Below are 23,040 nucleotides of genomic sequence, written 5' to 3' on the forward strand. Positions count from 1 at the left end.
TCGGCTGCTCCGAGCCCACTCTGGTGGGATTGTAAATCGAAAGAACAAACAAATAAGCTCTGCTTTTTCTTTAAGCTGTGTTGTGCCCGTTACAGGATTTGGCGGAGGAGGGGAAAGGCGGCCTTGTGAACTTGAAAACAAGCTTCGTTCCTGCTCATCATGGACAGTTTATCACAATGTCCGAGAGTGGCCGTAGTGAAAGCGAGAATGAGGTTGCGATGGAGTTGTGGAGGCAGAGTCTGATTCTACATTTGGCTTCTGATCTTTCAACCATGATTCAAAGAAGCAGGCAGAGAAAGCAAAAGGCAATTATCGCTGTTCTCTGTATAATTTGAATTACCTTGGGCCAGTCACACACTTATTTGGATGGCACGTTCTAAAAGAGTTTGTTCATGTGATAGGACTACGGTTGAAACACTTGACCATTCTTTGTTTCTATGCCCTAAATACAATAAGATACGCATGAGATACATGAATTCCATTTTCTTGAAATATTCTCAGTGGCATGAGTGTTATAAGATACCCAATCTCCTGAACAGCTGTGATGTGCTCTTTTGTGAAACTGTTGCAAATTTTATACTGGAAATTAGTAATTTTAGCAATTTTAACTGTATTTCTTAACCTTGTTTGAATTACCTTGGGCCAGTCACACACTTTCAGCCTCTGCCCCGGCAAGTATTTGGATGGCAGACCTCCAAGAAACACTGTGGGTATGATGCGGAGACAGGCAATGGCAAACCATCTCCAAGCATCTCTAGCTGTGGAACCCTACAGGCAGTAGCAGGATTCTAATTATTTACCTACCAGTTCTCCCCCCCCCCCGCCGTGCCCCCCGCCTCCCACTTACCCAGCTGCTGTGCCCCCCTTTTCTATGTAGGTCCGGGGGGAGGCAAGGGAAGGCAGCAGCTGAGGCTTGACCTGTGTGCCGCTGGGCTGGCTGGACTCCGAATGGGCCTGGGTTCTTTCGCTGGCTGCGTGCCTGGAGGCCGCACGGTGGCCACCAGAAGCCCCCATGGGGGCTGGCCAGCTGCAGATCGGGCCACACACCTGGACCGGTGGTGCAGCCTGCTGGGGTGGCCCTCCCGAGCTATGGCAGGCCATGCCGCCGAACCAGGTGTGCAGCCTAATCTCCAGCCCTGCTGGAGGCCGCCTAGGTCACCTGTACCCCTCCCACAGCGCTTCCCAGCTCGGCTCTCCTCCCCGCCCCGGGAGCCCAGGACAGGGAGGAGAGCCGAGGCAAACCCCTCTGCTCCACACCTGCCCCCGTCAGCGCTGCCCAGCTTGGCTTTTAACAACCTGTTCCGCCGAACCGGGTCAAGCCGGCCGAATCCCACCACTGCCTACAGAGTCATCCTAAGTCAGTGATGGCGAACCTTTTTGAGACCGAGTGCCCAAATTGCAACCCAAACCCCACTTATTTATCGCCAAGTGCCAACCCGGTAATTTAACCTGAATGCTGAGGTTTTAGTTTACAAAAAACCAGTTGGCTCCCTCTTCCTCCGCCCCACCCGCTTGAGCAGGGGCTAGCCTGCTCTAGCCTCCAGCAAGTCCCATGCGCACCACTCTGTGCCTCTCTAGCATCTCTGCCTCCTCTGCGCCCCCCCCCCGAGCAGCAGCTACCTGGAGCACAGGCACCAGGCCCACCAGCCGAGTCCTCCCTGCTCACCATGGTGCATGCATGTCGTGCTCAGTGGCCCAGGCCAGCCTAGGGGTGTGTGTGTGAGAGGGGGTGATTTTCCGCCCCCACATGACGAACTCTGCGTGCGCATGCCCACAGAGAGGGCTCCGAGTGCCACCTCTGGCACCTGTGCCATAGGTTCGCCATCACTGTCCTAAGTCAACTGTGCCTCGACAGGCCAAAACCTATTATTCACCATCATATTCACGCTTTCTCCCCCACAGCCTCTGTTTCTTCCTCTTTCTCTGCTGATCACCCTGCTGAGTCCAATACGCCCTTCACTGACAAAGTTCCACATTTGTGCAGGTCGCACGGAAGTTGCTTTGAATTTCAGTATTAAAGGAAGGAAATAGCTCTGGTGGGGCGACCTTCAGAGCAGAGTCCTCCATGAGTACATTACTGTGCTGGTGAACTTCTGATCTCATTATCACCTTGCTCGAGAAATAACCGCCGTCTCATTTCCCTCCGGAATGTTTGGCAGAGTGCGAGAAATTCCTCTCCCGGCTTATAACAACATCTTAGCTACAAATTACTTGCCAACGGATCTGTAAAACTGATGTACGGGGCGACATGTTTCAGCCTTCGTGTTCGTCGCTGCTTCAGTGATTTTTGCCAGTTTGTTTCCACGCCATGAAGGGGACGGGGGAGAAACAGTTTCCACCCTGATCCATCTTCCAAAGAACCCCTCAATCTCGACATCAGAGCCACTGCCTACTGGAGAAGGCACCAGGGCGCAAAACAGTGTACTGGCTGAGTCAGTCGCCCTGTGTAAATAGGCGAGTGCCTAAAACAGCAATGGCGCACCCATGACACGGCTGGCCTCCACGCGGACCAGGGCCTTTACGGCCCTGGGCCCAGCCTGGTGGAACACTCTTCCTCCAGCTGTCCGGGCCCTGCGGGACCTTGGTGAATTCCGCAGGGCCTGCAGGACCGAGTTGTTCCACCGGGCCTTTGGAGTAACCAGCCGTTGATGGTGCCTCCCCCTCCCATCTTTGTTTGTGTACATCTTTTATTGATGGAGCCAGCAGTCTTCCCATTTAGGGAGGGTTTTAAAAATGGGTTTGCTGGGTGCCCGATTCGATTTTAAACTTGTATTAACCGCTGTTTTAAGTGGGGATCTTGTAATTTATTTATATTGGATTTTAATTGTTTAGTTTTGATTGTACTTAGCCGAATTATGATTTAACTTTGTTGTAAGCCGCCCAGAGCCCTTCGGGGATAGGGCGGGATATAAAACTAATCAATCAATCAATCAATCAATCAATAAAACATCTGTTTGGCATGCGGAACGTCCCCAGTTCAATGCCCGGCATCGCCACTTAAATGGATCAGGCAGTAGCTAAGGTGAAAGACCTCCGTCTGAGACCCTGGAGAGCGGCGGCCAGTCTCAGTAGGCAATACTGACTTGGATCGGACCAAGGGCCGGGCTCAACAGGAAGCAGCTTCATCCGTGTTCAAGAGCCAGCGTGGTGTTGTGGTCAAGAGCAGGTGCACTCTAATCTGGAGAACCAGGTTTGATCCCCTACTCTGCCACTTGAGATGTGGAGGCTTATCTGGTGAACCAGGTTGGCTTGGGCACTCCAACACATGCCAGCTGGGTGACCTTGGGCTAGTCACAGTTCTTCAGAGCTCTCTCAATCCCACCCACCTCACAGGGTGTTTGTTGTGGGGGAGGAAGGGAAAGGAGATTGTAAGCCTCTTTGAGACTCCTTACAGGAGAGAAAGGGGGGGATATAAATCCAAACTCTTCTTCTTCTAAATCTGTTCTAAGGCTGCATTGCTCCAAAAAAAAAAAGAGGTTTTCTTGCCTTAACCGCATGCAGACATTCTCTGAAATAACGAGAAATGTTCTCTTTGGTACCTCCGATGTCACATATCAAAGATTTATTTTTTAATTCATTTTAAAAAAATTTATTGGATTTACACCCTGCCCGATTTGGGCTCGGAGCGGCCGATAATCTTTGGCGAGCCGGAACATCCAGCGCCGAATGCGCCGCCCGGGTCCTTCCTGAGGAGAAAATCCGAAACGTCTTTCTGGCACGACTTGTAATTGGAAACTTACAAAATAACATTTCACGCAGTAAGCAACTGTATAATTTAGGTTTGCTTTTGAAGTGAATGGATTCCCACCCACCCCCCAGCCGCCCTTCCGAGCCTGCATCATAATACCCGTAGCGTCTCAGTGTCTTGGTAGATTTTTGTTTTTTCATAGCCCAGTAAAATGCCAGACTAAGCTGATCAAGGCCCGGTCGTTTTAGATGACAAAACGAATCCTTTGTTGGGAACAGAGCAGCATTCAGAACGGCTCCCCCCCCCCCCCAACAGTTGCTTACAGTCGAAACATCACTACTGTTTCCTTTTTCCCTGGCTGGCAGAATAATTTCTGGATAGGCATAAGTGTGCGGAGGGAGCAAGAATGAATGCCGATCTTTGTACTTTCCCATTTGAGAGGACACACTCTTTAGATACAGCACATTTTAACCATCTTTGCAAGCCAGCTAGTTTGCCCGCAGTTTATGCGTCCTTTTCCTGTTCTTGGACGTGCAAAGGGCTCAAAAGCTTTGTTTCCTTGTTGCCATGCAAGAGCCATATATCAAAATTGTGGTTTGCTGTTTTGGATCAATACTTTGCATCCCTGAGCACAAAAGCCCTGTGTCGCGTCGAATTAGAATCATACGATCATAGAGTTGGAAGAGACCCCAAGGGCCATCCAATCCAACCCCCTGCCATGCAGGAACACATGATCAAAGCACTCCTGACAGACGGCCACCCAGCAGCAGTGGCGTAGGAGGTTAAGAGCTCGTGTATCTAATCTGGAGGAACCGGGTTTGATTCCCAGCTCTGCCACCTGAGCTGTGGAGGCTTATCTGGGGAATTGGCTGGTCCGAAGGTAGTGGGTTATTTCAATTGATTGTTCACAGTCAGTTACAGATTGATCTCCTTGTTCTCTCTTTCCCCCCTTCCCACTACTGCACTTATCTGGGGAATTCAGATTAGCCTGTGCACTCCCACACACGCCAGCTGGGTGACCTTGGGCTAGTCGCAGCTTCTCAGAGCTCTCTCAGCCCCACCTACCTCACAGGGTGTTTGTTGTGAGGGGGGAAGGGCAAGGAGATTGTAAGCCCCTTTGAGTCTCCTGCAGGAGAGAAAGGGGGGATATAAATCCAAACTCTTCTCCTTCTTTAAAAACCTCCAAAGAAGGAGACTCCACCACACTCCGAGGTAGCGCACTGCACTGTCGAACAGCCTTTACTGTCAGGGAGTGTTTCCTGATGTTTAGGTGGAATCTCTTTTCCTTCACCTTGAACCCATTCCTCCTGGTCCTAGTCTCTGGAGCAGCAGAAAACAAGCTTGCTCCCTCACCAACATGACAACCCTTCCAATATCTAAGCATGGCTATCAGGTCACCCCTTAACCTTCTCTTCTCCAGGCTTAACATCCCCAGCTCCATAAGTCTCTCCTTGTAGGGCATGGATTCCAGACCTTTCACCATTTAGGTTGCCCTTCTCTGGACCCAGCTTGTCCATATCTGTCTTGAATTGTAGTACCCAATGCACAATACCAATGCAAAATAGAGAGGTTCAGTTACCTCCCTCGATCTTGACACTATGCTCCCGTGATGGTGAACCCATGGCACTCCAGATGTTCATGGACTACAATTCCCATCAACCGATGGGAATTGTAGTCCATGAACATCTGGAGTGTCATAGTTTTGCCACCACTGCTGTACTCGTATTGATAGAGCCCCAAATCACATTGGCCTTATTGGCCGCTGCATCACAGCTCCTGTGCTCTGTGCCAGCCCTGGCATTCAAGGCTAGAGCTGGTAGCCATGAACCTCCCTGGTTAGGATATTTTGAGACTACCCTAACCCAGACTTAAAATCTTTCAAATGGCAATGAGGAACCCTAAAGGTAGTTCCATAACTTCTCTCTCTCTCTGTCTCTTTTTCTCTATGCATGGGATTGGCAGGGATTTGGCTCTTTGCAGCAGAGTACGGGTAGAGATTAGAGTTGTTTCACATCTCTGTGACTTATTTGCCAGCTAAGACACCATAGCAAGCCCTCTTAACTTTGACATATGCGCCGTGCCCCTGCAGTGATGTCACCAGACTTTATGGACTGGGTTCCTCTACACTTCTGGTGTCCCCCGCGAGCGGAGTCTCCTGACATTACAAGATCCCTTTGCTAGCCAGAAGAGCAGTAATTGTTTTAAAATGCCTTGGAAATGTGGTTTCAATTAGGGCCGCGTTCATTTGCCAGTCCTCGTCGAAACCAATTTCATGTGTCCGACGAAACATTTGCATGCTAAAAAAACCCCCCAAAATACGTCGAGATGGCTGTGTGACTCCAAAGCTATTTTGGAGAAAACGGAATTATGCAAAATTGAATTAAGTGGCCTGTCTTTGTTTAGAAGACGTTGCATTATTTCCCCTGCACAAATTAAAGTTTTATTAACTTTTAAAGGGGCATTTGCTCCACTTTAGAAGAAGAGTTTGTATTTATATCCCCCTTTTCCTCTCAAAGGGGCTCACAATCTCCGATCCCTCCCCTCCTCCCCCCCACAACAAACACCCTGTGAGGTGGGTGGGGCTGAGAGAGCTCTGAAGAACTGGGGCTAGCCCAAGGTCACCCAGTTGGCATGTGTTGGAGTGCACAAGCTAATCTGGTTCACCAGATAAGCCTCCACAGCTCAAGTGGCAGAGCGAGGAATCAAACCCGGTTTAAGGTTCCCCACTTCTCTGTGTATGGTATTTAAGATCTCCTAGCTCAGTCATGGCGAACCTTTTTGAGACCAAGTGCCCAAACTGCAACCCAAAACCCACTTATCTATTACAAAGTGCCAACATGGCAATTTAACCTAAATACCGAGGTTTTAGTTTTAAAAAATAGTTGGGTCCGAGGTGTGCGTTACTTGGGAGTAAGCTTGGTGGTAGTTGTTGGCTTTGCTTTGAAGCAACCATGCAACTCTTCGAACGGGTGAATCATGACCCTAGGAGGGTTTACTCAGAAGCAAGCCCCATTGCTAGCAACTGAGCTTACTCCCAGGTAAAGGATCGCACTTTAGTTCTTCACATGAAAATCAGTGGGGTTTAACAGTGCTTAACAGGGTTACCTACACCGCTTCCCCAAAACTAGGTCTTAGGTTTAATGTTAATAATCGAGCCCGGCGGCCCAGGCTACCCTAGATGTGGGGGGGGGGGCGATTCCCCCCCCCCCACATGACGAACTCTATTTGCGCGTGCCCACAGAGAGGGCTCTGAGTGCCACCTCTGGCACCCGTGCCATAGGTTCGCCATCACTGTCATAGCTGAACTGTATGACAAGTGCATGTGGTTTTGAACAGAAGAACATCAGAACATCCTTGCTGGATCAAACCATCGGAGGTCCATTCTAGTCCCTCATCCTGTCTCACACAATAGCCAAGTAGTTCCTCTAGAATTTCAGCAGACAGATTCCTGCGCGGGAGCCCGGAGGCGGGGATATTTTCTGCACAGAAGCGCTTGGCTTTTCACCACCAGCACGAAATGGCTCAGCTGGAAATTCTGACACAGTTTGCCAAGGAAACGAGATTCTGGAAGGCACGTGATGTCCTCTTAACCAAATAAGCAGCTCTGGACCCTACCCGAGAAGTCCGCAGGTCTTCCTTTCTGGAAGACAGGAGGTGGCTCCAGGGTGCAGCAGCCTATACAGGAAGTCACCTGTTCAATCCCTACCACATCCAGTTAGCAGGATCGACTAGCAGGTGATAAATAAGATCCCGGCCTGGTATCCGGGGAGAACTGCTTCTTGGCTGAGGAGGCAAGAACGGCTCAGCCAGACCAAAGGGTTGACTCCGGTGTGATGCTGCAGAAATTAAATCTTGCAGCAGCTCATTTCTGTGAAGGCTGCTCCCCTTGCCCGCCCCAATATCCCTCCCAGAAAGCGATGCTTTGTTCCCAGGTGTTTTGATTTGCTTCGTTGATATCCTGACATCCTCCCCAACGGGGACCCACGGGGGCTTATGACATCCCTTTTCTTTTCGCAACAAGGCCAAAAAATGTGTGGTCACCAGAGAGCTTCCACAGCAGAGCGTGGATTCAAACCAAGGTTTCCCAGATCCTAATCGGACGCCCTACCGACTATTGTAACAAACTGTGTTTTGCCAAAGGGAGCAAAATTATAATCGATTAGGGTGCTGTGTGGTTTCCGGACTGTATGGCCGTGTTCTAGCAGCATTCTCTCCTGACGTTTCGCCTGCGTCTGTGGCTGGCATCTTCAGAGGATCTGATGTTGGGAAAGCAAGTGGAGTATATATCTGTTGGAGTGTCCAGGGGTGGGTATATACTCAGATATATACAACAGATATATACTCCACTTGCTTTCCCAACATCAGATCCTCTGAATGGGGGGTGGGGGGGGGGGGGGGTGGGGGGGGGGGGGGGTGGGGGGGGGGGGGGGTGGGGGGGGGGGGGGGTGGGGGGGGGGGGGGGTGGGGGGGGGGGGGGGTGGGGGGGGGGGGGGGTGGGGGGGGGGGGGGGTGGGGGGGGGGGGGGGTGGGGGGGGGGGGGGGTGGGGGGGGGGGGGGGTGGGGGGGGGGGGGGGTGGGGGGGGGGGGGGGTGGGGGGGGGGGGGGGTGGGGGGGGGGGGGGGTGGGGGGGGGGGGGGGTGGGGGGGGGGGGGGGTGGGGGGGGGGGGGGGTGGGGGGGGGGGGGGGTGGGGGGGGGGGGGGGTGGGGGGGGGGGGGGGTGGGGGGGGGGGGGGGTGGGGGGGGGGGGGGGTGGGGGGGGGGGGGGGTGGGGGGGGGGGGGGGTGGGGGGGGGGGGGGGTGGGGGGGGGGGGGGGTGGGGGGGGGGGGGGGTGGGGGGGGGGGGGGGTGGGGGGGGGGGGGGGTGGGGGGGGGGGGGGGTGGGGGGGGGGGGGGGTGGGGGGGGGGGGGGGTGGGGGGGGGGGGGGGTGGGGGGGGGGGGGGGTGGGGGGGGGGGGGGGTGGGGGGGGGGGGGGGTGGGGGGGGGGGGGGGTGGGGGGGGGGGGGGGTGGGGGGGGGGGGGGGTGGGGGGGGGGGGGGGTGGGGGGGGGGGGGGGTGGGGGGGGGGGGGGGTGGGGGGGGGGGGGGGTGGGGGGGGGGGGGGGTGGGGGGGGGGGGGGGTGGGGGGGGGGGGGGGTGGGGGGGGGGGGGGGTGGGGGGGGGGGGGGGTGGGGGGGGGGGGGGGTGGGGGGGGGGGGGGGTGGGGGGGGGGGGGGGTGGGGGGGGGGGGGGGTGGGGGGGGGGGGGGGTGGGGGGGGGGGGGGGTGGGGGGGGGGGGGGGTGGGGGGGGGGGGGGGTGGGGGGGGGGGGGGGTGGGGGGGGGGGGGGGTGGGGGGGGGGGGGGGTGGGGGGGGGGGGGGGTGGGGGGGGGGGGGGGTGGGGGGGGGGGGGGGTGGGGGGGGGGGGGGGTGGGGGGGGGGGGGGGTGGGGGGGGGGGGGGGTGGGGGGGGGGGGGGGTGGGGGGGGGGGGGGGTGGGGGGGGGGGGGGGTGGGGGGGGGGGGGGGTGGGGGGGGGGGGGGGTGGGGGGGGGGGGGGGTGGGGGGGGGGGGGGGTGGGGGGGGGGGGGGGTGGGGGGGGGGGGGGGTGGGGGGGGGGGGGGGTGGGGGGGGGGGGGGGTGGGGGGGGGGGGGGGTGGGGGGGGGGGGGGGTGGGGGGGGGGGGGGGTGGGGGGGGGGGGGGGTGGGGGGGGGGGGGGGTGGGGGGGGGGGGGGGTGGGGGGGGGGGGGGGTGGGGGGGGGGGGGGGTGGGGGGGGGGGGGGGTGGGGGGGGGGGGGGGTGGGGGGGGGGGGGGGTGGGGGGGGGGGGGGGTGGGGGGGGGGGGGGGTGGGGGGGGGGGGGGGTGGGGGGGGGGGGGGGTGGGGGGGGGGGGGGGTGGGGGGGGGGGGGGGTGGGGGGGGGGGGGGGTGGGGGGGGGGGGGGGTGGGGGGGGGGGGGGGTGGGGGGGGGGGGGGGTGGGGGGGGGGGGGGGTGGGGGGGGGGGGGGGTGGGGGGGGGGGGGGGTGGGGGGGGGGGGGGGTGGGGGGGGGGGGGGGTGGGGGGGGGGGGGGGTGGGGGGGGGGGGGGGTGGGGGGGGGGGGGGGTGGGGGGGGGGGGGGGTGGGGGGGGGGGGGGGTGGGGGGGGGGGGGGGTGGGGGGGGGGGGGGGTGGGGGGGGGGGGGGGTGGGGGGGGGGGGGGGTGGGGGGGGGGGGGGGTGGGGGGGGGGGGGGGTGGGGGGGGGGGGGGGTGGGGGGGGGGGGGGGTGGGGGGGGGGGGGGGTGGGGGGGGGGGGGGGTGGGGGGGGGGGGGGGTGGGGGGGGGGGGGGGTGGGGGGGGGGGGGGGTGGGGGGGGGGGGGGGTGGGGGGGGGGGGGGGTGGGGGGGGGGGGGGGTGGGGGGGGGGGGGGGTGGGGGGGGGGGGGGGTGGGGGGGGGGGGGGGTGGGGGGGGGGGGGGGTGGGGGGGGGGGGGGGTGGGGGGGGGGGGGGGTGGGGGGGGGGGGGGGTGGGGGGGGGGGGGGGTGGGGGGGGGGGGGGGTGGGGGGGGGGGGGGGTGGGGGGGGGGGGGGGTGGGGGGGGGGGGGGGTGGGGGGGGGGGGGGGTGGGGGGGGGGGGGGGTGGGGGGGGGGGGGGGTGGGGGGGGGGGGGGGTGGGGGGGGGGGGGGGTGGGGGGGGGGGGGGGTGGGGGGGGGGGGGGGTGGGGGGGGGGGGGGGTGGGGGGGGGGGGGGGTGGGGGGGGGGGGGGGTGGGGGGGGGGGGGGGTGGGGGGGGGGGGGGGTGGGGGGGGGGGGGGGTGGGGGGGGGGGGGGGTGGGGGGGGGGGGGGGTGGGGGGGGGGGGGGGTGGGGGGGGGGGGGGGTGGGGGGGGGGGGGGGTGGGGGGGGGGGGGGGTGGGGGGGGGGGGGGGTGGGGGGGGGGGGGGGTGGGGGGGGGGGGGGGTGGGGGGGGGGGGGGGTGGGGGGGGGGGGGGGTGGGGGGGGGGGGGGGTGGGGGGGGGGGGGGGTGGGGGGGGGGGGGGGTGGGGGGGGGGGGGGGTGGGGGGGGGGGGGGGTGGGGGGGGGGGGGGGTGGGGGGGGGGGGGGGTGGGGGGGGGGGGGGGTGGGGGGGGGGGGGGGTGGGGGGGGGGGGGGGTGGGGGGGGGGGGGGGTGGGGGGGGGGGGGGGTGGGGGGGGGGGGGGGTGGGGGGGGGGGGGGGTGGGGGGGGGGGGGGGTGGGGGGGGGGGGGGGTGGGGGGGGGGGGGGGTGGGGGGGGGGGGGGGTGGGGGGGGGGGGGGGTGGGGGGGGGGGGGGGTGGGGGGGGGGGGGGGTGGGGGGGGGGGGGGGTGGGGGGGGGGGGGGGTGGGGGGGGGGGGGGGTGGGGGGGGGGGGGGGTGGGGGGGGGGGGGGGTGGGGGGGGGGGGGGGTGGGGGGGGGGGGGGGTGGGGGGGGGGGGGGGTGGGGGGGGGGGGGGGTGGGGGGGGGGGGGGGTGGGGGGGGGGGGGGGTGGGGGGGGGGGGGGGTGGGGGGGGGGGGGGGTGGGGGGGGGGGGGGGTGGGGGGGGGGGGGGGTGGGGGGGGGGGGGGGTGGGGGGGGGGGGGGGTGGGGGGGGGGGGGGGTGGGGGGGGGGGGGGGTGGGGGGGGGGGGGGGTGGGGGGGGGGGGGGGTGGGGGGGGGGGGGGGTGGGGGGGGGGGGGGGTGGGGGGGGGGGGGGGTGGGGGGGGGGGGGGGTGGGGGGGGGGGGGGGTGGGGGGGGGGGGGGGTGGGGGGGGGGGGGGGTGGGGGGGGGGGGGGGTGGGGGGGGGGGGGGGTGGGGGGGGGGGGGGGTGGGGGGGGGGGGGGGTGGGGGGGGGGGGGGGTGGGGGGGGGGGGGGGTGGGGGGGGGGGGGGGTGGGGGGGGGGGGGGGTGGGGGGGGGGGGGGGTGGGGGGGGGGGGGGGTGGGGGGGGGGGGGGGTGGGGGGGGGGGGGGGTGGGGGGGGGGGGGGGTGGGGGGGGGGGGGGGTGGGGGGGGGGGGGGGTGGGGGGGGGGGGGGGTGGGGGGGGGGGGGGGTGGGGGGGGGGGGGGGTGGGGGGGGGGGGGGGTGGGGGGGGGGGGGGGTGGGGGGGGGGGGGGGTGGGGGGGGGGGGGGGTGGGGGGGGGGGGGGGTGGGGGGGGGGGGGGGTGGGGGGGGGGGGGGGTGGGGGGGGGGGGGGGTGGGGGGGGGGGGGGGTGGGGGGGGGGGGGGGTGGGGGGGGGGGGGGGTGGGGGGGGGGGGGGGTGGGGGGGGGGGGGGGTGGGGGGGGGGGGGGGTGGGGGGGGGGGGGGGTGGGGGGGGGGGGGGGTGGGGGGGGGGGGGGGTGGGGGGGGGGGGGGGTGGGGGGGGGGGGGGGTGGGGGGGGGGGGGGGTGGGGGGGGGGGGGGGTGGGGGGGGGGGGGGGTGGGGGGGGGGGGGGGTGGGGGGGGGGGGGGGTGGGGGGGGGGGGGGGTGGGGGGGGGGGGGGGTGGGGGGGGGGGGGGGTGGGGGGGGGGGGGGGTGGGGGGGGGGGGGGGTGGGGGGGGGGGGGGGTGGGGGGGGGGGGGGGTGGGGGGGGGGGGGGGTGGGGGGGGGGGGGGGTGGGGGGGGGGGGGGGTGGGGGGGGGGGGGGGTGGGGGGGGGGGGGGGTGGGGGGGGGGGGGGGTGGGGGGGGGGGGGGGTGGGGGGGGGGGGGGGTGGGGGGGGGGGGGGGTGGGGGGGGGGGGGGGTGGGGGGGGGGGGGGGTGGGGGGGGGGGGGGGTGGGGGGGGGGGGGGGTGGGGGGGGGGGGGGGTGGGGGGGGGGGGGGGTGGGGGGGGGGGGGGGTGGGGGGGGGGGGGGGTGGGGGGGGGGGGGGGTGGGGGGGGGGGGGGGTGGGGGGGGGGGGGGGTGGGGGGGGGGGGGGGTGGGGGGGGGGGGGGGTGGGGGGGGGGGGGGGTGGGGGGGGGGGGGGGTGGGGGGGGGGGGGGGTGGGGGGGGGGGGGGGTGGGGGGGGGGGGGGGTGGGGGGGGGGGGGGGTGGGGGGGGGGGGGGGTGGGGGGGGGGGGGGGTGGGGGGGGGGGGGGGTGGGGGGGGGGGGGGGTGGGGGGGGGGGGGGGTGGGGGGGGGGGGGGGTGGGGGGGGGGGGGGGTGGGGGGGGGGGGGGGTGGGGGGGGGGGGGGGTGGGGGGGGGGGGGGGTGGGGGGGGGGGGGGGTGGGGGGGGGGGGGGGTGGGGGGGGGGGGGGGTGGGGGGGGGGGGGGGTGGGGGGGGGGGGGGGTGGGGGGGGGGGGGGGTGGGGGGGGGGGGGGGTGGGGGGGGGGGGGGGTGGGGGGGGGGGGGGGTGGGGGGGGGGGGGGGTGGGGGGGGGGGGGGGTGGGGGGGGGGGGGGGTGGGGGGGGGGGGGGGTGGGGGGGGGGGGGGGTGGGGGGGGGGGGGGGTGGGGGGGGGGGGGGGTGGGGGGGGGGGGGGGTGGGGGGGGGGGGGGGTGGGGGGGGGGGGGGGTGGGGGGGGGGGGGGGTGGGGGGGGGGGGGGGTGGGGGGGGGGGGGGGTGGGGGGGGGGGGGGGTGGGGGGGGGGGGGGGTGGGGGGGGGGGGGGGTGGGGGGGGGGGGGGGTGGGGGGGGGGGGGGGTGGGGGGGGGGGGGGGTGGGGGGGGGGGGGGGTGGGGGGGGGGGGGGGTGGGGGGGGGGGGGGGTGGGGGGGGGGGGGGGTGGGGGGGGGGGGGGGTGGGGGGGGGGGGGGGTGGGGGGGGGGGGGGGTGGGGGGGGGGGGGGGTGGGGGGGGGGGGGGGTGGGGGGGGGGGGGGGTGGGGGGGGGGGGGGGTGGGGGGGGGGGGGGGTGGGGGGGGGGGGGGGTGGGGGGGGGGGGGGGTGGGGGGGGGGGGGGGTGGGGGGGGGGGGGGGTGGGGGGGGGGGGGGGTGGGGGGGGGGGGGGGTGGGGGGGGGGGGGGGTGGGGGGGGGGGGGGGTGGGGGGGGGGGGGGGTGGGGGGGGGGGGGGGTGGGGGGGGGGGGGGGTGGGGGGGGGGGGGGGTGGGGGGGGGGGGGGGTGGGGGGGGGGGGGGGTGGGGGGGGGGGGGGGTGGGGGGGGGGGGGGGTGGGGGGGGGGGGGGGTGGGGGGGGGGGGGGGTGGGGGGGGGGGGGGGTGGGGGGGGGGGGGGGTGGGGGGGGGGGGGGGTGGGGGGGGGGGGGGGTGGGGGGGGGGGGGGGTGGGGGGGGGGGGGGGTGGGGGGGGGGGGGGGTGGGGGGGGGGGGGGGTGGGGGGGGGGGGGGGTGGGGGGGGGGGGGGGTGGGGGGGGGGGGGGGTGGGGGGGGGGGGGGGTGGGGGGGGGGGGGGGTGGGGGGGGGGGGGGGTGGGGGGGGGGGGGGGTGGGGGGGGGGGGGGGTGGGGGGGGGGGGGGGTGGGGGGGGGGGGGGGTGGGGGGGGGGGGGGGTGGGGGGGGGGGGGGGTGGGGGGGGGGGGGGGTGGGGGGGGGGGGGGGTGGGGGGGGGGGGGGGTGGGGGGGGGGGGGGGTGGGGGGGGGGGGGGGTGGGGGGGGGGGGGGGTGGGGGGGGGGGGGGGTGGGGGGGGGGGGGGGTGGGGGGGGGGGGGGGTGGGGGGGGGGGGGGGTGGGGGGGGGGGGGGGTGGGGGGGGGGGGGGGTGGGGGGGGGGGGGGGTGGGGGGGGGGGGGGGTGGGGGGGGGGGGGGGTGGGGGGGGGGGGGGGTGGGGGGGGGGGGGGGTGGGGGGGGGGGGGGGTGGGGGGGGGGGGGGGTGGGGGGGGGGGGGGGTGGGGGGGGGGGGGGGTGGGGGGGGGGGGGGGTGGGGGGGGGGGGGGGTGGGGGGGGGGGGGGGTGGGGGGGGGGGGGGGTGGGGGGGGGGGGGGGTGGGGGGGGGGGGGGGTGGGGGGGGGGGGGGGTGGGGGGGGGGGGGGGTGGGGGGGGGGGGGGGTGGGGGGGGGGGGGGGTGGGGGGGGGGGGGGGTGGGGGGGGGGGGGGGTGGGGGGGGGGGGGGGTGGGGGGGGGGGGGGGTGGGGGGGGGGGGGGGTGGGGGGGGGGGGGGGTGGGGGGGGGGGGGGGTGGGGGGGGGGGGGGGTGGGGGGGGGGGGGGGTGGGGGGGGGGGGGGGTGGGGGGGGGGGGGGGTGGGGGGGGGGGGGGGTGGGGGGGGGGGGGGGTGGGGGGGGGGGGGGGTGGGGGGGGGGGGGGGTGGGGGGGGGGGGGGGTGGGGGGGGGGGGGGGTGGGGGGGGGGGGGGGTGGGGGGGGGGGGGGGTGGGGGGGGGGGGGGGTGGGGGGGGGGGGGGGTGGGGGGGGGGGGGGGTGGGGGGGGGGGGGGGTGGGGGGGGGGGGGGGTGGGGGGGGGGGGGGGTGGGGGGGGGGGGGGGTGGGGGGGGGGGGGGGTGGGGGGGGGGGGGGGTGGGGGGGGGGGGGGGTGGGGGGGGGGGGGGGTGGGGGGGGGGGGGGGTGGGGGGGGGGGGGGGTGGGGGGGGGGGGGGGTGGGGGGGGGGGGGGGTGGGGGGGGGGGGGGGTGGGGGGGGGGGGGGGTGGGGGGGGGGGGGGGTGGGGGGGGGGGGGGGTGGGGGGGGGGGGGGGTGGGGGGGGGGGGGGGTGGGGGGGGGGGGGGGTGGGGGGGGGGGGGGGTGGGGGGGGGGGGGGGTGGGGGGGGGGGGGGGTGGGGGGGGGGGGGGGTGGGGGGGGGGGGGGGTGGGGGGGGGGGGGGGTGGGGGGGGGGGGGGGTGGGGGGGGGGGGGGGTGGGGGGGGGGGGGGGTGGGGGGGGGGGGGGGTGGGGGGGGGGGGGGGTGGGGGGGGGGGGGGGTGGGGGGGGGGGGGGGTGGGGGGGGGGGGGGGTGGGGGGGGGGGGGGGTGGGGGGGGGGGGGGGTGGGGGGGGGGGGGGGTGGGGGGGGGGGGGGGTGGGGGGGGGGGGGGGTGGGGGGGGGGGGGGGTGGGGGGGGGGGGGGGTGGGGGGGGGGGGGGGTGGGGGGGGGGGGGGGTGGGGGGGGGGGGGGGTGGGGGGGGGGGGGGGTGGGGGGGGGGGGGGGTGGGGGGGGGGGGGGGTGGGGGGGGGGGGGGGTGGGGGGGGGGGGGGGTGGGGGGGGGGGGGGGTGGGGGGGGGGGGGGGTGGGGGGGGGGGGGGGTGGGGGGGGGGGGGGGTGGGGGGGGGGGGGGGTGGGGGGGGGGGGGGGTGGGGGGGGGGGGGGGTGGGGGGGGGGGGGGGTGGGGGGGGGGGGGGGTGGGGGGGGGGGGGGGTGGGGGGGGGGGGGGGTGGGGGGGGGGGGGGGTGGGGGGGGGGGGGGGTGGGGGGGGGGGGGGGTGGGGGGGGGGGGGGGTGGGGGGGGGGGGGGGTGGGGGGGGGGGGGGGTGGGGGGGGGGGGGGGTGGGGGGGGGGGGGGGTGGGGGGGGGGGGGGGTGGGGGGGGGGGGGGGTGGGGGGGGGGGGGGGTGGGGGGGGGGGGGGGTGGGGGGGGGGGGGGGTGGGGGGGGGGGGGGGTGGGGGGGGGGGGGGGTGGGGGGGGGGGGGGGTGGGGGGGGGGGGGGGTGGGGGGGGGGGGGGGTGGGGGGGGGGGGGGGTGGGGGGGGGGGGGGGTGGGGGGGGGGGGGGGTGGGGGGGGGGGGGGGTGGGGGGGGGGGGGGGTGGGGGGGGGGGGGGGTGGGGGGGGGGGGGGGTGGGGGGGGGGGGGGGTGGGGGGGGGGGGGGGTGGGGGGGGGGGGGGGTGGGGGGGGGGGGGGGTGGGGGGGGGGGGGGGTGGGGGGGGGGGGGGGTGGGGGGGGGGGGGGGTGGGGGGGGGGGGGGGTGGGGGGGGGGGGGGGTGGGGGGGGGGGGGGGTGGGGGGGGGGGGGGGTGGGGGGGGGGGGGGGTGGGGGGGGGGGGGGGTGGGGGGGGGGGGGGGTGGGGGGGGGGGGGGGTGGGGGGGGGGGGGGGTGGGGGGGGGGGGGGGTGGGGGGGGGGGGGGGTGGGGGGGGGGGGGGGTGGGGGGGGGGGGGGGTGGGGGGGGGGGGGGGTGGGGGGGGGGGGGGGTGGGGGGGGGGGGGGGTGGGGGGGGGGGGGGGTGGGGGGGGGGGGGGGTGGGGGGGGGGGGGGGTGGGGGGGGGGGGGGGTGGGGGGGGGGGGGGGTGGGGGGGGGGGGGGGTGGGGGGGGGGGGGGGTGGGGGGGGGGGGGGGTGGGGGGGGGGGGGGGTGGGGGGGGGGGGGGGTGGGGGGGGGGGGGGGTGGGGGGGGGGGGGGGTGGGGGGGGGGGGGGGTGGGGGGGGGGGGGGGTGGGGGGGGGGGGGGGTGGGGGGGGGGGGGGGTGGGGGGGGGGGGGGGTGGGGGGGGGGGGGGGTGGGGGGGGGGGGGGGTGGGGGGGGGGGGGGGTGGGGGGGGGGGGGGGTGGGGGGGGGGGGGGGTGGGGGGGGGGGGGGGTGGGGGGGGGGGGGGGTGGGGGGGGGGGGGGGTGGGGGGGGGGGGGGGTGGGGGGGGGGGGGGGTGGGGGGGGGGGGGGGTGGGGGGGGGGGGGGGTGGGGGGGGGGGGGGGTGGGGGGGGGGGGGGGTGGGGGGGGGGGGGGGTGGGGGGGGGGGGGGGTGGGGGGGGGGGGGGGTGGGGGGGGGGGGGGGTGGGGGGGGGGGGGGGTGGGGGGGGGGGGGGGTGGGGGGGGGGGGGGGTGGGGGGGGGGGGGGGTGGGGGGGGGGGGGGGTGGGGGGGGGGGGGGGTGGGGGGGGGGGGGGGTGGGGGGGGGGGGGGGTGGGGGGGGGGGGGGGTGGGGGGGGGGGGGGGTGGGGGGGGGGGGGGGTGGGGGGGGGGGGGGGTGGGGGGGGGGGGGGGTGGGGGGGGGGGGGGGTGGGGGGGGGGGGGGGTGGGGGGGGGGGGGGGTGGGGGGGGGGGGGGGTGGGGGGGGGGGGGGGTGGGGGGGGGGGGGGGTGGGGGGGGGGGGGGGTGGGGGGGGGGGGGGGTGGGGGGGGGGGGGGGTGGGGGGGGGGGGGGGTGGGGGGGGGGGGGGGTGGGGGGGGGGGGGGGTGGGGGGGGGGGGGGGTGGGGGGGGGGGGGGGTGGGGGGGGGGGGGGGTGGGGGGGGGGGGGGGTGGGGGGGGGGGGGGGTGGGGGGGGGGGGGGGTGGGGGGGGGGGGGGGTGGGGGGGGGGGGGGGTGGGGGGGGGGGGGGGTGGGGGGGGGGGGGGGTGGGGGGGGGGGGGGGTGGGGGGGGGGGGGGGTGGGGGGGGGGGGGGGTGGGGGGGGGGGGGGGTGGGGGGGGGGGGGGGTGGGGGGGGGGGGGGGTGGGGGGGGGGGGGGGTGGGGGGGGGGGGGGGTGGGGGGGGGGGGGGGTGGGGGGGGGGGGGGGTGGGGGGGGGGGGGGGTGGGGGGGGGGGGGGGTGGGGGGGGGGGGGGGTGGGGGGGGGGGGGGGTGGGGGGGGGGGGGGGTGGGGGGGGGGGGGGGTGGGGGGGGGGGGGGGTGGGGGGGGGGGGGGGTGGGGGGGGGGGGGGGTGGGGGGGGGGGGGGGTGGGGGGGGGGGGGGGTGGGGGGGGGGGGGGGTGGGGGGGGGGGGGGGTGGGGGGGGGGGGGGGTGGGGGGGGGGGGGGGTGGGGGGGGGGGGGGGTGGGGGGGGGGGGGGGTGGGGGGGGGGGGGGGTGGGGGGGGGGGGGGGTGGGGGGGGGGGGGGGTGGGGGGGGGGGGGGGTGGGGGGGGGGGGGGGTGGGGGGGGGGGGGGGTGGGGGGGGGGGGGGGTGGGGGGGGGGGGGGGTGGGGGGGGGGGGGGGTGGGGGGGGGGGGGGGTGGGGGGGGGGGGGGGTGGGGGGGGGGGGGGGTGGGGGGGGGGGGGGGTGGGGGGGGGGGGGGGTGGGGGGGGGGGGGGGTGGGGGGGGGGGGGGGTGGGGGGGGGGGGGGGTGGGGGGGGGGGGGGGTGGGGGGGGGGGGGGGTGGGGGGGGGGGGGGGTGGGGGGGGGGGGGGGTGGGGGGGGGGGGGGGTGGGGGGGGGGGGGGGTGGGGGGGGGGGGGGGTGGGGGGGGGGGGGGGTGGGGGGGGGGGGGGGTGGGGGGGGGGGGGGGTGGGGGGGGGGGGGGGTGGGGGGGGGGGGGGGTGGGGGGGGGGGGGGGTGGGGGGGGGGGGGGGTGGGGGGGGGGGGGGGTGGGGGGGGGGGGGGGTGGGGGGGGGGGGGGGTGGGGGGGGGGGGGGGTGGGGGGGGGGGGGGGTGGGGGGGGGGGGGGGTGGGGGGGGGGGGGGGTGGGGGGGGGGGGGGGTGGGGGGGGGGGGGGGTGGGGGGGGGGGGGGGTGGGGGGGGGGGGGGGTGGGGGGGGGGGGGGGTGGGGGGGGGGGGGGGTGGGGGGGGGGGGGGGTGGGGGGGGGGGGGGGTGGGGGGGGGGGGGGGTGGGGGGGGGGGGGGGTGGGGGGGGGGGGGGGTGGGGGGGGGGGGGGGTGGGGGGGGGGGGGGGTGGGGGGGGGGGGGGGTGGGGGGGGGGGGGGGTGGGGGGGGGGGGGGGTGGGGGGGGGGGGGGGTGGGGGGGGGGGGGGGTGGGGGGGGGGGGGGGTGGGGGGGGGGGGGGGTGGGGGGGGGGGGGGGTGGGGGGGGGGGGGGGTGGGGGGGGGGGGGGGTGGGGGGGGGGGGGGGTGGGGGGGGGGGGGGGTGGGGGGGGGGGGGGGTGGGGGGGGGGGGGGGTGGGGGGGGGGGGGGGTGGGGGGGGGGGGGGGTGGGGGGGGGGGGGGGTGGGGGGGGGGGGGGGTGGGGGGGGGGGGGGGTGGGGGGGGGGGGGGGTGGGGGGGGGGGGGGGTGGGGGGGGGGGGGGGTGGGGGGGGGGGGGGGTGGGGGGGGGGGGGGGTGGGGGGGGGGGGGGGTGGGGGGGGGGGGGGGTGGGGGGGGGGGGGGGTGGGGGGGGGGGGGGGTGGGGGGGGGGGGGGGTGGGGGGGGGGGGGGGTGGGGGGGGGGGGGGGTGGGGGGGGGGGGGGGTGGGGGGGGGGGGGGGTGGGGGGGGGGGGGGGTGGGGGGGGGGGGGGGTGGGGGGGGGGGGGGGTGGGGGGGGGGGGGGGTGGGGGGGGGGGGGGGTGGGGGGGGGGGGGGGTGGGGGGGGGGGGGGGTGGGGGGGGGGGGGGGTGGGGGGGGGGGGGGGTGGGGGGGGGGGGGGGTGGGGGGGGGGGGGGGTGGGGGGGGGGGGGGGTGGGGGGGGGGGGGGGTGGGGGGGGGGGGGGGTGGGGGGGGGGGGGGGTGGGGGGGGGGGGGGGTGGGGGGGGGGGGGGGTGGGGGGGGGGGGGGGTGGGGGGGGGGGGGGGTGGGGGGGGGGGGGGGTGGGGGGGGGGGGGGGTGGGGGGGGGGGGGGGTGGGGGGGGGGGGGGGTGGGGGGGGGGGGGGGTGGGGGGGGGGGGGGGTGGGGGGGGGGGGGGGTGGGGGGGGGGGGGGGTGGGGGGGGGGGGGGGTGGGGGGGGGGGGGGGTGGGGGGGGGGGGGGGTGGGGGGGGGGGGGGGTGGGGGGGGGGGGGGGTGGGGGGGGGGGGGGGTGGGGGGGGGGGGGGGTGGGGGGGGGGGGGGGTGGGGGGGGGGGGGGGTGGGGGGGGGGGGGGGTGGGGGGGGGGGGGGGTGGGGGGGGGGGGGGGTGGGGGGGGGGGGGGGTGGGGGGGGGGGGGGGTGGGGGGGGGGGGGGGTGGGGGGGGGGGGGGGTGGGGGGGGGGGGGGGTGGGGGGGGGGGGGGGTGGGGGGGGGGGGGGGTGGGGGGGGGGGGGGGTGGGGGGGGGGGGGGGTGGGGGGGGGGGGGGGTGGGGGGGGGGGGGGGTGGGGGGGGGGGGGGGTGGGGGGGGGGGGGGGTGGGGGGGGGGGGGGGTGGGGGGGGGGGGGGGTGGGGGGGGGGGGGGGTGGGGGGGGGGGGGGGTGGGGGGGGGGGGGGGTGGGGGGGGGGGGGGGTGGGGGGGGGGGGGGGTGGGGGGGGGGGGGGGTGGGGGGGGGGGGGGGTGGGGGGGGGGGGGGGTGGGGGGGGGGGGGGGTGGGGGGGGGGGGGGGTGGGGGGGGGGGGGGGTGGGGGGGGGGGGGGGTGGGGGGGGGGGGGGGTGGGGGGGGGGGGGGGTGGGGGGGGGGGGGGGTGGGGGGGGGGGGGGGTGGGGGGGGGGGGGGGTGGGGGGGGGGGGGGGTGGGGGGGGGGGGGGGTGGGGGGGGGGGGGGGTGGGGGGGGGGGGGGGTGGGGGGGGGGGGGGGTGGGGGGGGGGGGGGGTGGGGGGGGGGGGGGGTGGGGGGGGGGGGGGGTGGGGGGGGGGGGGGGTGGGGGGGGGGGGGGGTGGGGGGGGGGGGGGGTGGGGGGGGGGGGGGGTGGGGGGGGGGGGGGGTGGGGGGGGGGGGGGGTGGGGGGGGGGGGGGGTGGGGGGGGGGGGGGGTGGGGGGGGGGGGGGGTGGGGGGGGGGGGGGGTGGGGGGGGGGGGGGGTGGGGGGGGGGGGGGGTGGGGGGGGGGGGGGGTGGGGGGGGGGGGGGGTGGGGGGGGGGGGGGGTGGGGGGGGGGGGGGGTGGGGGGGGGGGGGGGTGGGGGGGGGGGGGGGTGGGGGGGGGGGGGGGTGGGGGGGGGGGGGGGTGGGGGGGGGGGGGGGTGGGGGGGGGGGGGGGTGGGGGGGGGGGGGGGTGGGGGGGGGGGGGGGTGGGGGGGGGGGGGGGTGGGGGGGGGGGGGGGTGGGGGGGGGGGGGGGTGGGGGGGGGGGGGGGTGGGGGGGGGGGGGGGTGGGGGGGGGGGGGGGTGGGGGGGGGGGGGGGTGGGGGGGGGGGGGGGTGGGGGGGGGGGGGGGTGGGGGGGGGGGGGGGTGGGGGGGGGGGGGGGTGGGGGGGGGGGGGGGTGGGGGGGGGGGGGGGTGGGGGGGGGGGGGGGTGGGGGGGGGGGGGGGTGGGGGGGGGGGGGGGTGGGGGGGGGGGGGGGTGGGGGGGGGGGGGGGTGGGGGGGGGGGGGGGTGGGGGGGGGGGGGGGTGGGGGGGGGGGGGGGTGGGGGGGGGGGGGGGTGGGGGGGGGGGGGGGTGGGGGGGGGGGGGGGTGGGGGGGGGGGGGGGTGGGGGGGGGGGGGGGTGGGGGGGGGGGGGGGTGGGGGGGGGGGGGGGTGGGGGGGGGGGGGGGTGGGGGGGGGGGGGGGTGGGGGGGGGGGGGGGTGGGGGGGGGGGGGGGTGGGGGGGGGGGGGGGTGGGGGGGGGGGGGGGTGGGGGGGGGGGGGGGTGGGGGGGGGGGGGGGTGGGGGGGGGGGGGGGTGGGGGGGGGGGGGGGTGGGGGGGGGGGGGGGTGGGGGGGGGGGGGGGTGGGGGGGGGGGGGGGTGGGGGGGGGGGGGGGTGGGGGGGGGGGGGGGTGGGGGGGGGGGGGGGTGGGGGGGGGGGGGGGTGGGGGGGGGGGGGGGTGGGGGGGGGGGGGGGTGGGGGGGGGGGGGGGTGGGGGGGGGGGGGGGTGGGGGGGGGGGGGGGTGGGGGGGGGGGGGGGTGGGGGGGGGGGGGGGTGGGGGGGGGGGGGGGTGGGGGGGGGGGGGGGTGGGGGGGGGGGGGGGTGGGGGGGGGGGGGGGTGGGGGGGGGGGGGGGTGGGGGGGGGGGGGGGTGGGGGGGGGGGGGGGTGGGGGGGGGGGGGGGTGGGGGGGGGGGGGGGTGGGGGGGGGGGGGGGTGGGGGGGGGGGGGGGTGGGGGGGGGGGGGGGTGGGGGGGGGGGGGGGTGGGGGGGGGGGGGGGTGGGGGGGGGGGGGGGTGGGGGGGGGGGGGGGTGGGGGGGGGGGGGGGTGGGGGGGGGGGGGGGTGGGGGGGGGGGGGGGTGGGGGGGGGGGGGGGTGGGGGGGGGGGGGGGTGGGGGGGGGGGGGGGTGGGGGGGGGGGGGGGTGGGGGGGGGGGGGGGTGGGGGGGGGGGGGGGTGGGGGGGGGGGGGGGTGGGGGGGGGGGGGGGTGGGGGGGGGGGGGGGTGGGGGGGGGGGGGGGTGGGGGGGGGGGGGGGTGGGGGGGGGGGGGGGTGGGGGGGGGGGGGGGTGGGGGGGGGGGGGGGTGGGGGGGGGGGGGGGTGGGGGGGGGGGGGGGTGGGGGGGGGGGGGGGTGGGGGGGGGGGGGGGTGGGGGGGGGGGGGGGTGGGGGGGGGGGGGGGTGGGGGGGGGGGGGGGTGGGGGGGGGGGGGGGTGGGGGGGGGGGGGGGTGGGGGGGGGGGGGGGTGGGGGGGGGGGGGGGTGGGGGGGGGGGGGGGTGGGGGGGGGGGGGGGTGGGGGGGGGGGGGGGTGGGGGGGGGGGGGGGTGGGGGGGGGGGGGGGTGGGGGGGGGGGGGGGTGGGGGGGGGGGGGGGTGGGGGGGGGGGGGGGTGGGGGGGGGGGGGGGTGGGGGGGGGGGGGGGTGGGGGGGGGGGGGGGTGGGGGGGGGGGGGGGTGGGGGGGGGGGGGGGTGGGGGGGGGGGGGGGTGGGGGGGGGGGGGGGTGGGGGGGGGGGGGGGTGGGGGGGGGGGGGGGTGGGGGGGGGGGGGGGTGGGGGGGGGGGGGGGTGGGGGGGGGGGGGGGTGGGGGGGGGGGGGGGTGGGGGGGGG

At 78.4% G+C, this 23,040-nt stretch overlaps 1 protein-coding gene across 1 annotated transcript in view; it reads left to right on the top strand.

Moving 5' to 3' along the window:
* The first annotated feature begins 1,012 nt into the window (after positions 1-1,012).
* Positions 1,013-23,040, top strand: part of LG04H7orf50 (linkage group 04 C7orf50 homolog) — a 41,147-nt gene continuing 19,119 nt past the window's right edge. The window contains exon 1 of the mRNA XM_048494150.1: positions 1,013-1,114. Within this exon, the coding sequence (XP_048350107.1) occupies positions 1,013-1,114 (102 nt within the window). The remainder of the gene's footprint in view (positions 1,115-23,040) is intronic.

Source organism: Sphaerodactylus townsendi, linkage group LG04 (assembly GCF_021028975.2).
Source record: "Sphaerodactylus townsendi isolate TG3544 linkage group LG04, MPM_Stown_v2.3, whole genome shotgun sequence".
NCBI lineage: Eukaryota > Metazoa > Chordata > Lepidosauria > Squamata > Sphaerodactylidae > Sphaerodactylus > Sphaerodactylus townsendi.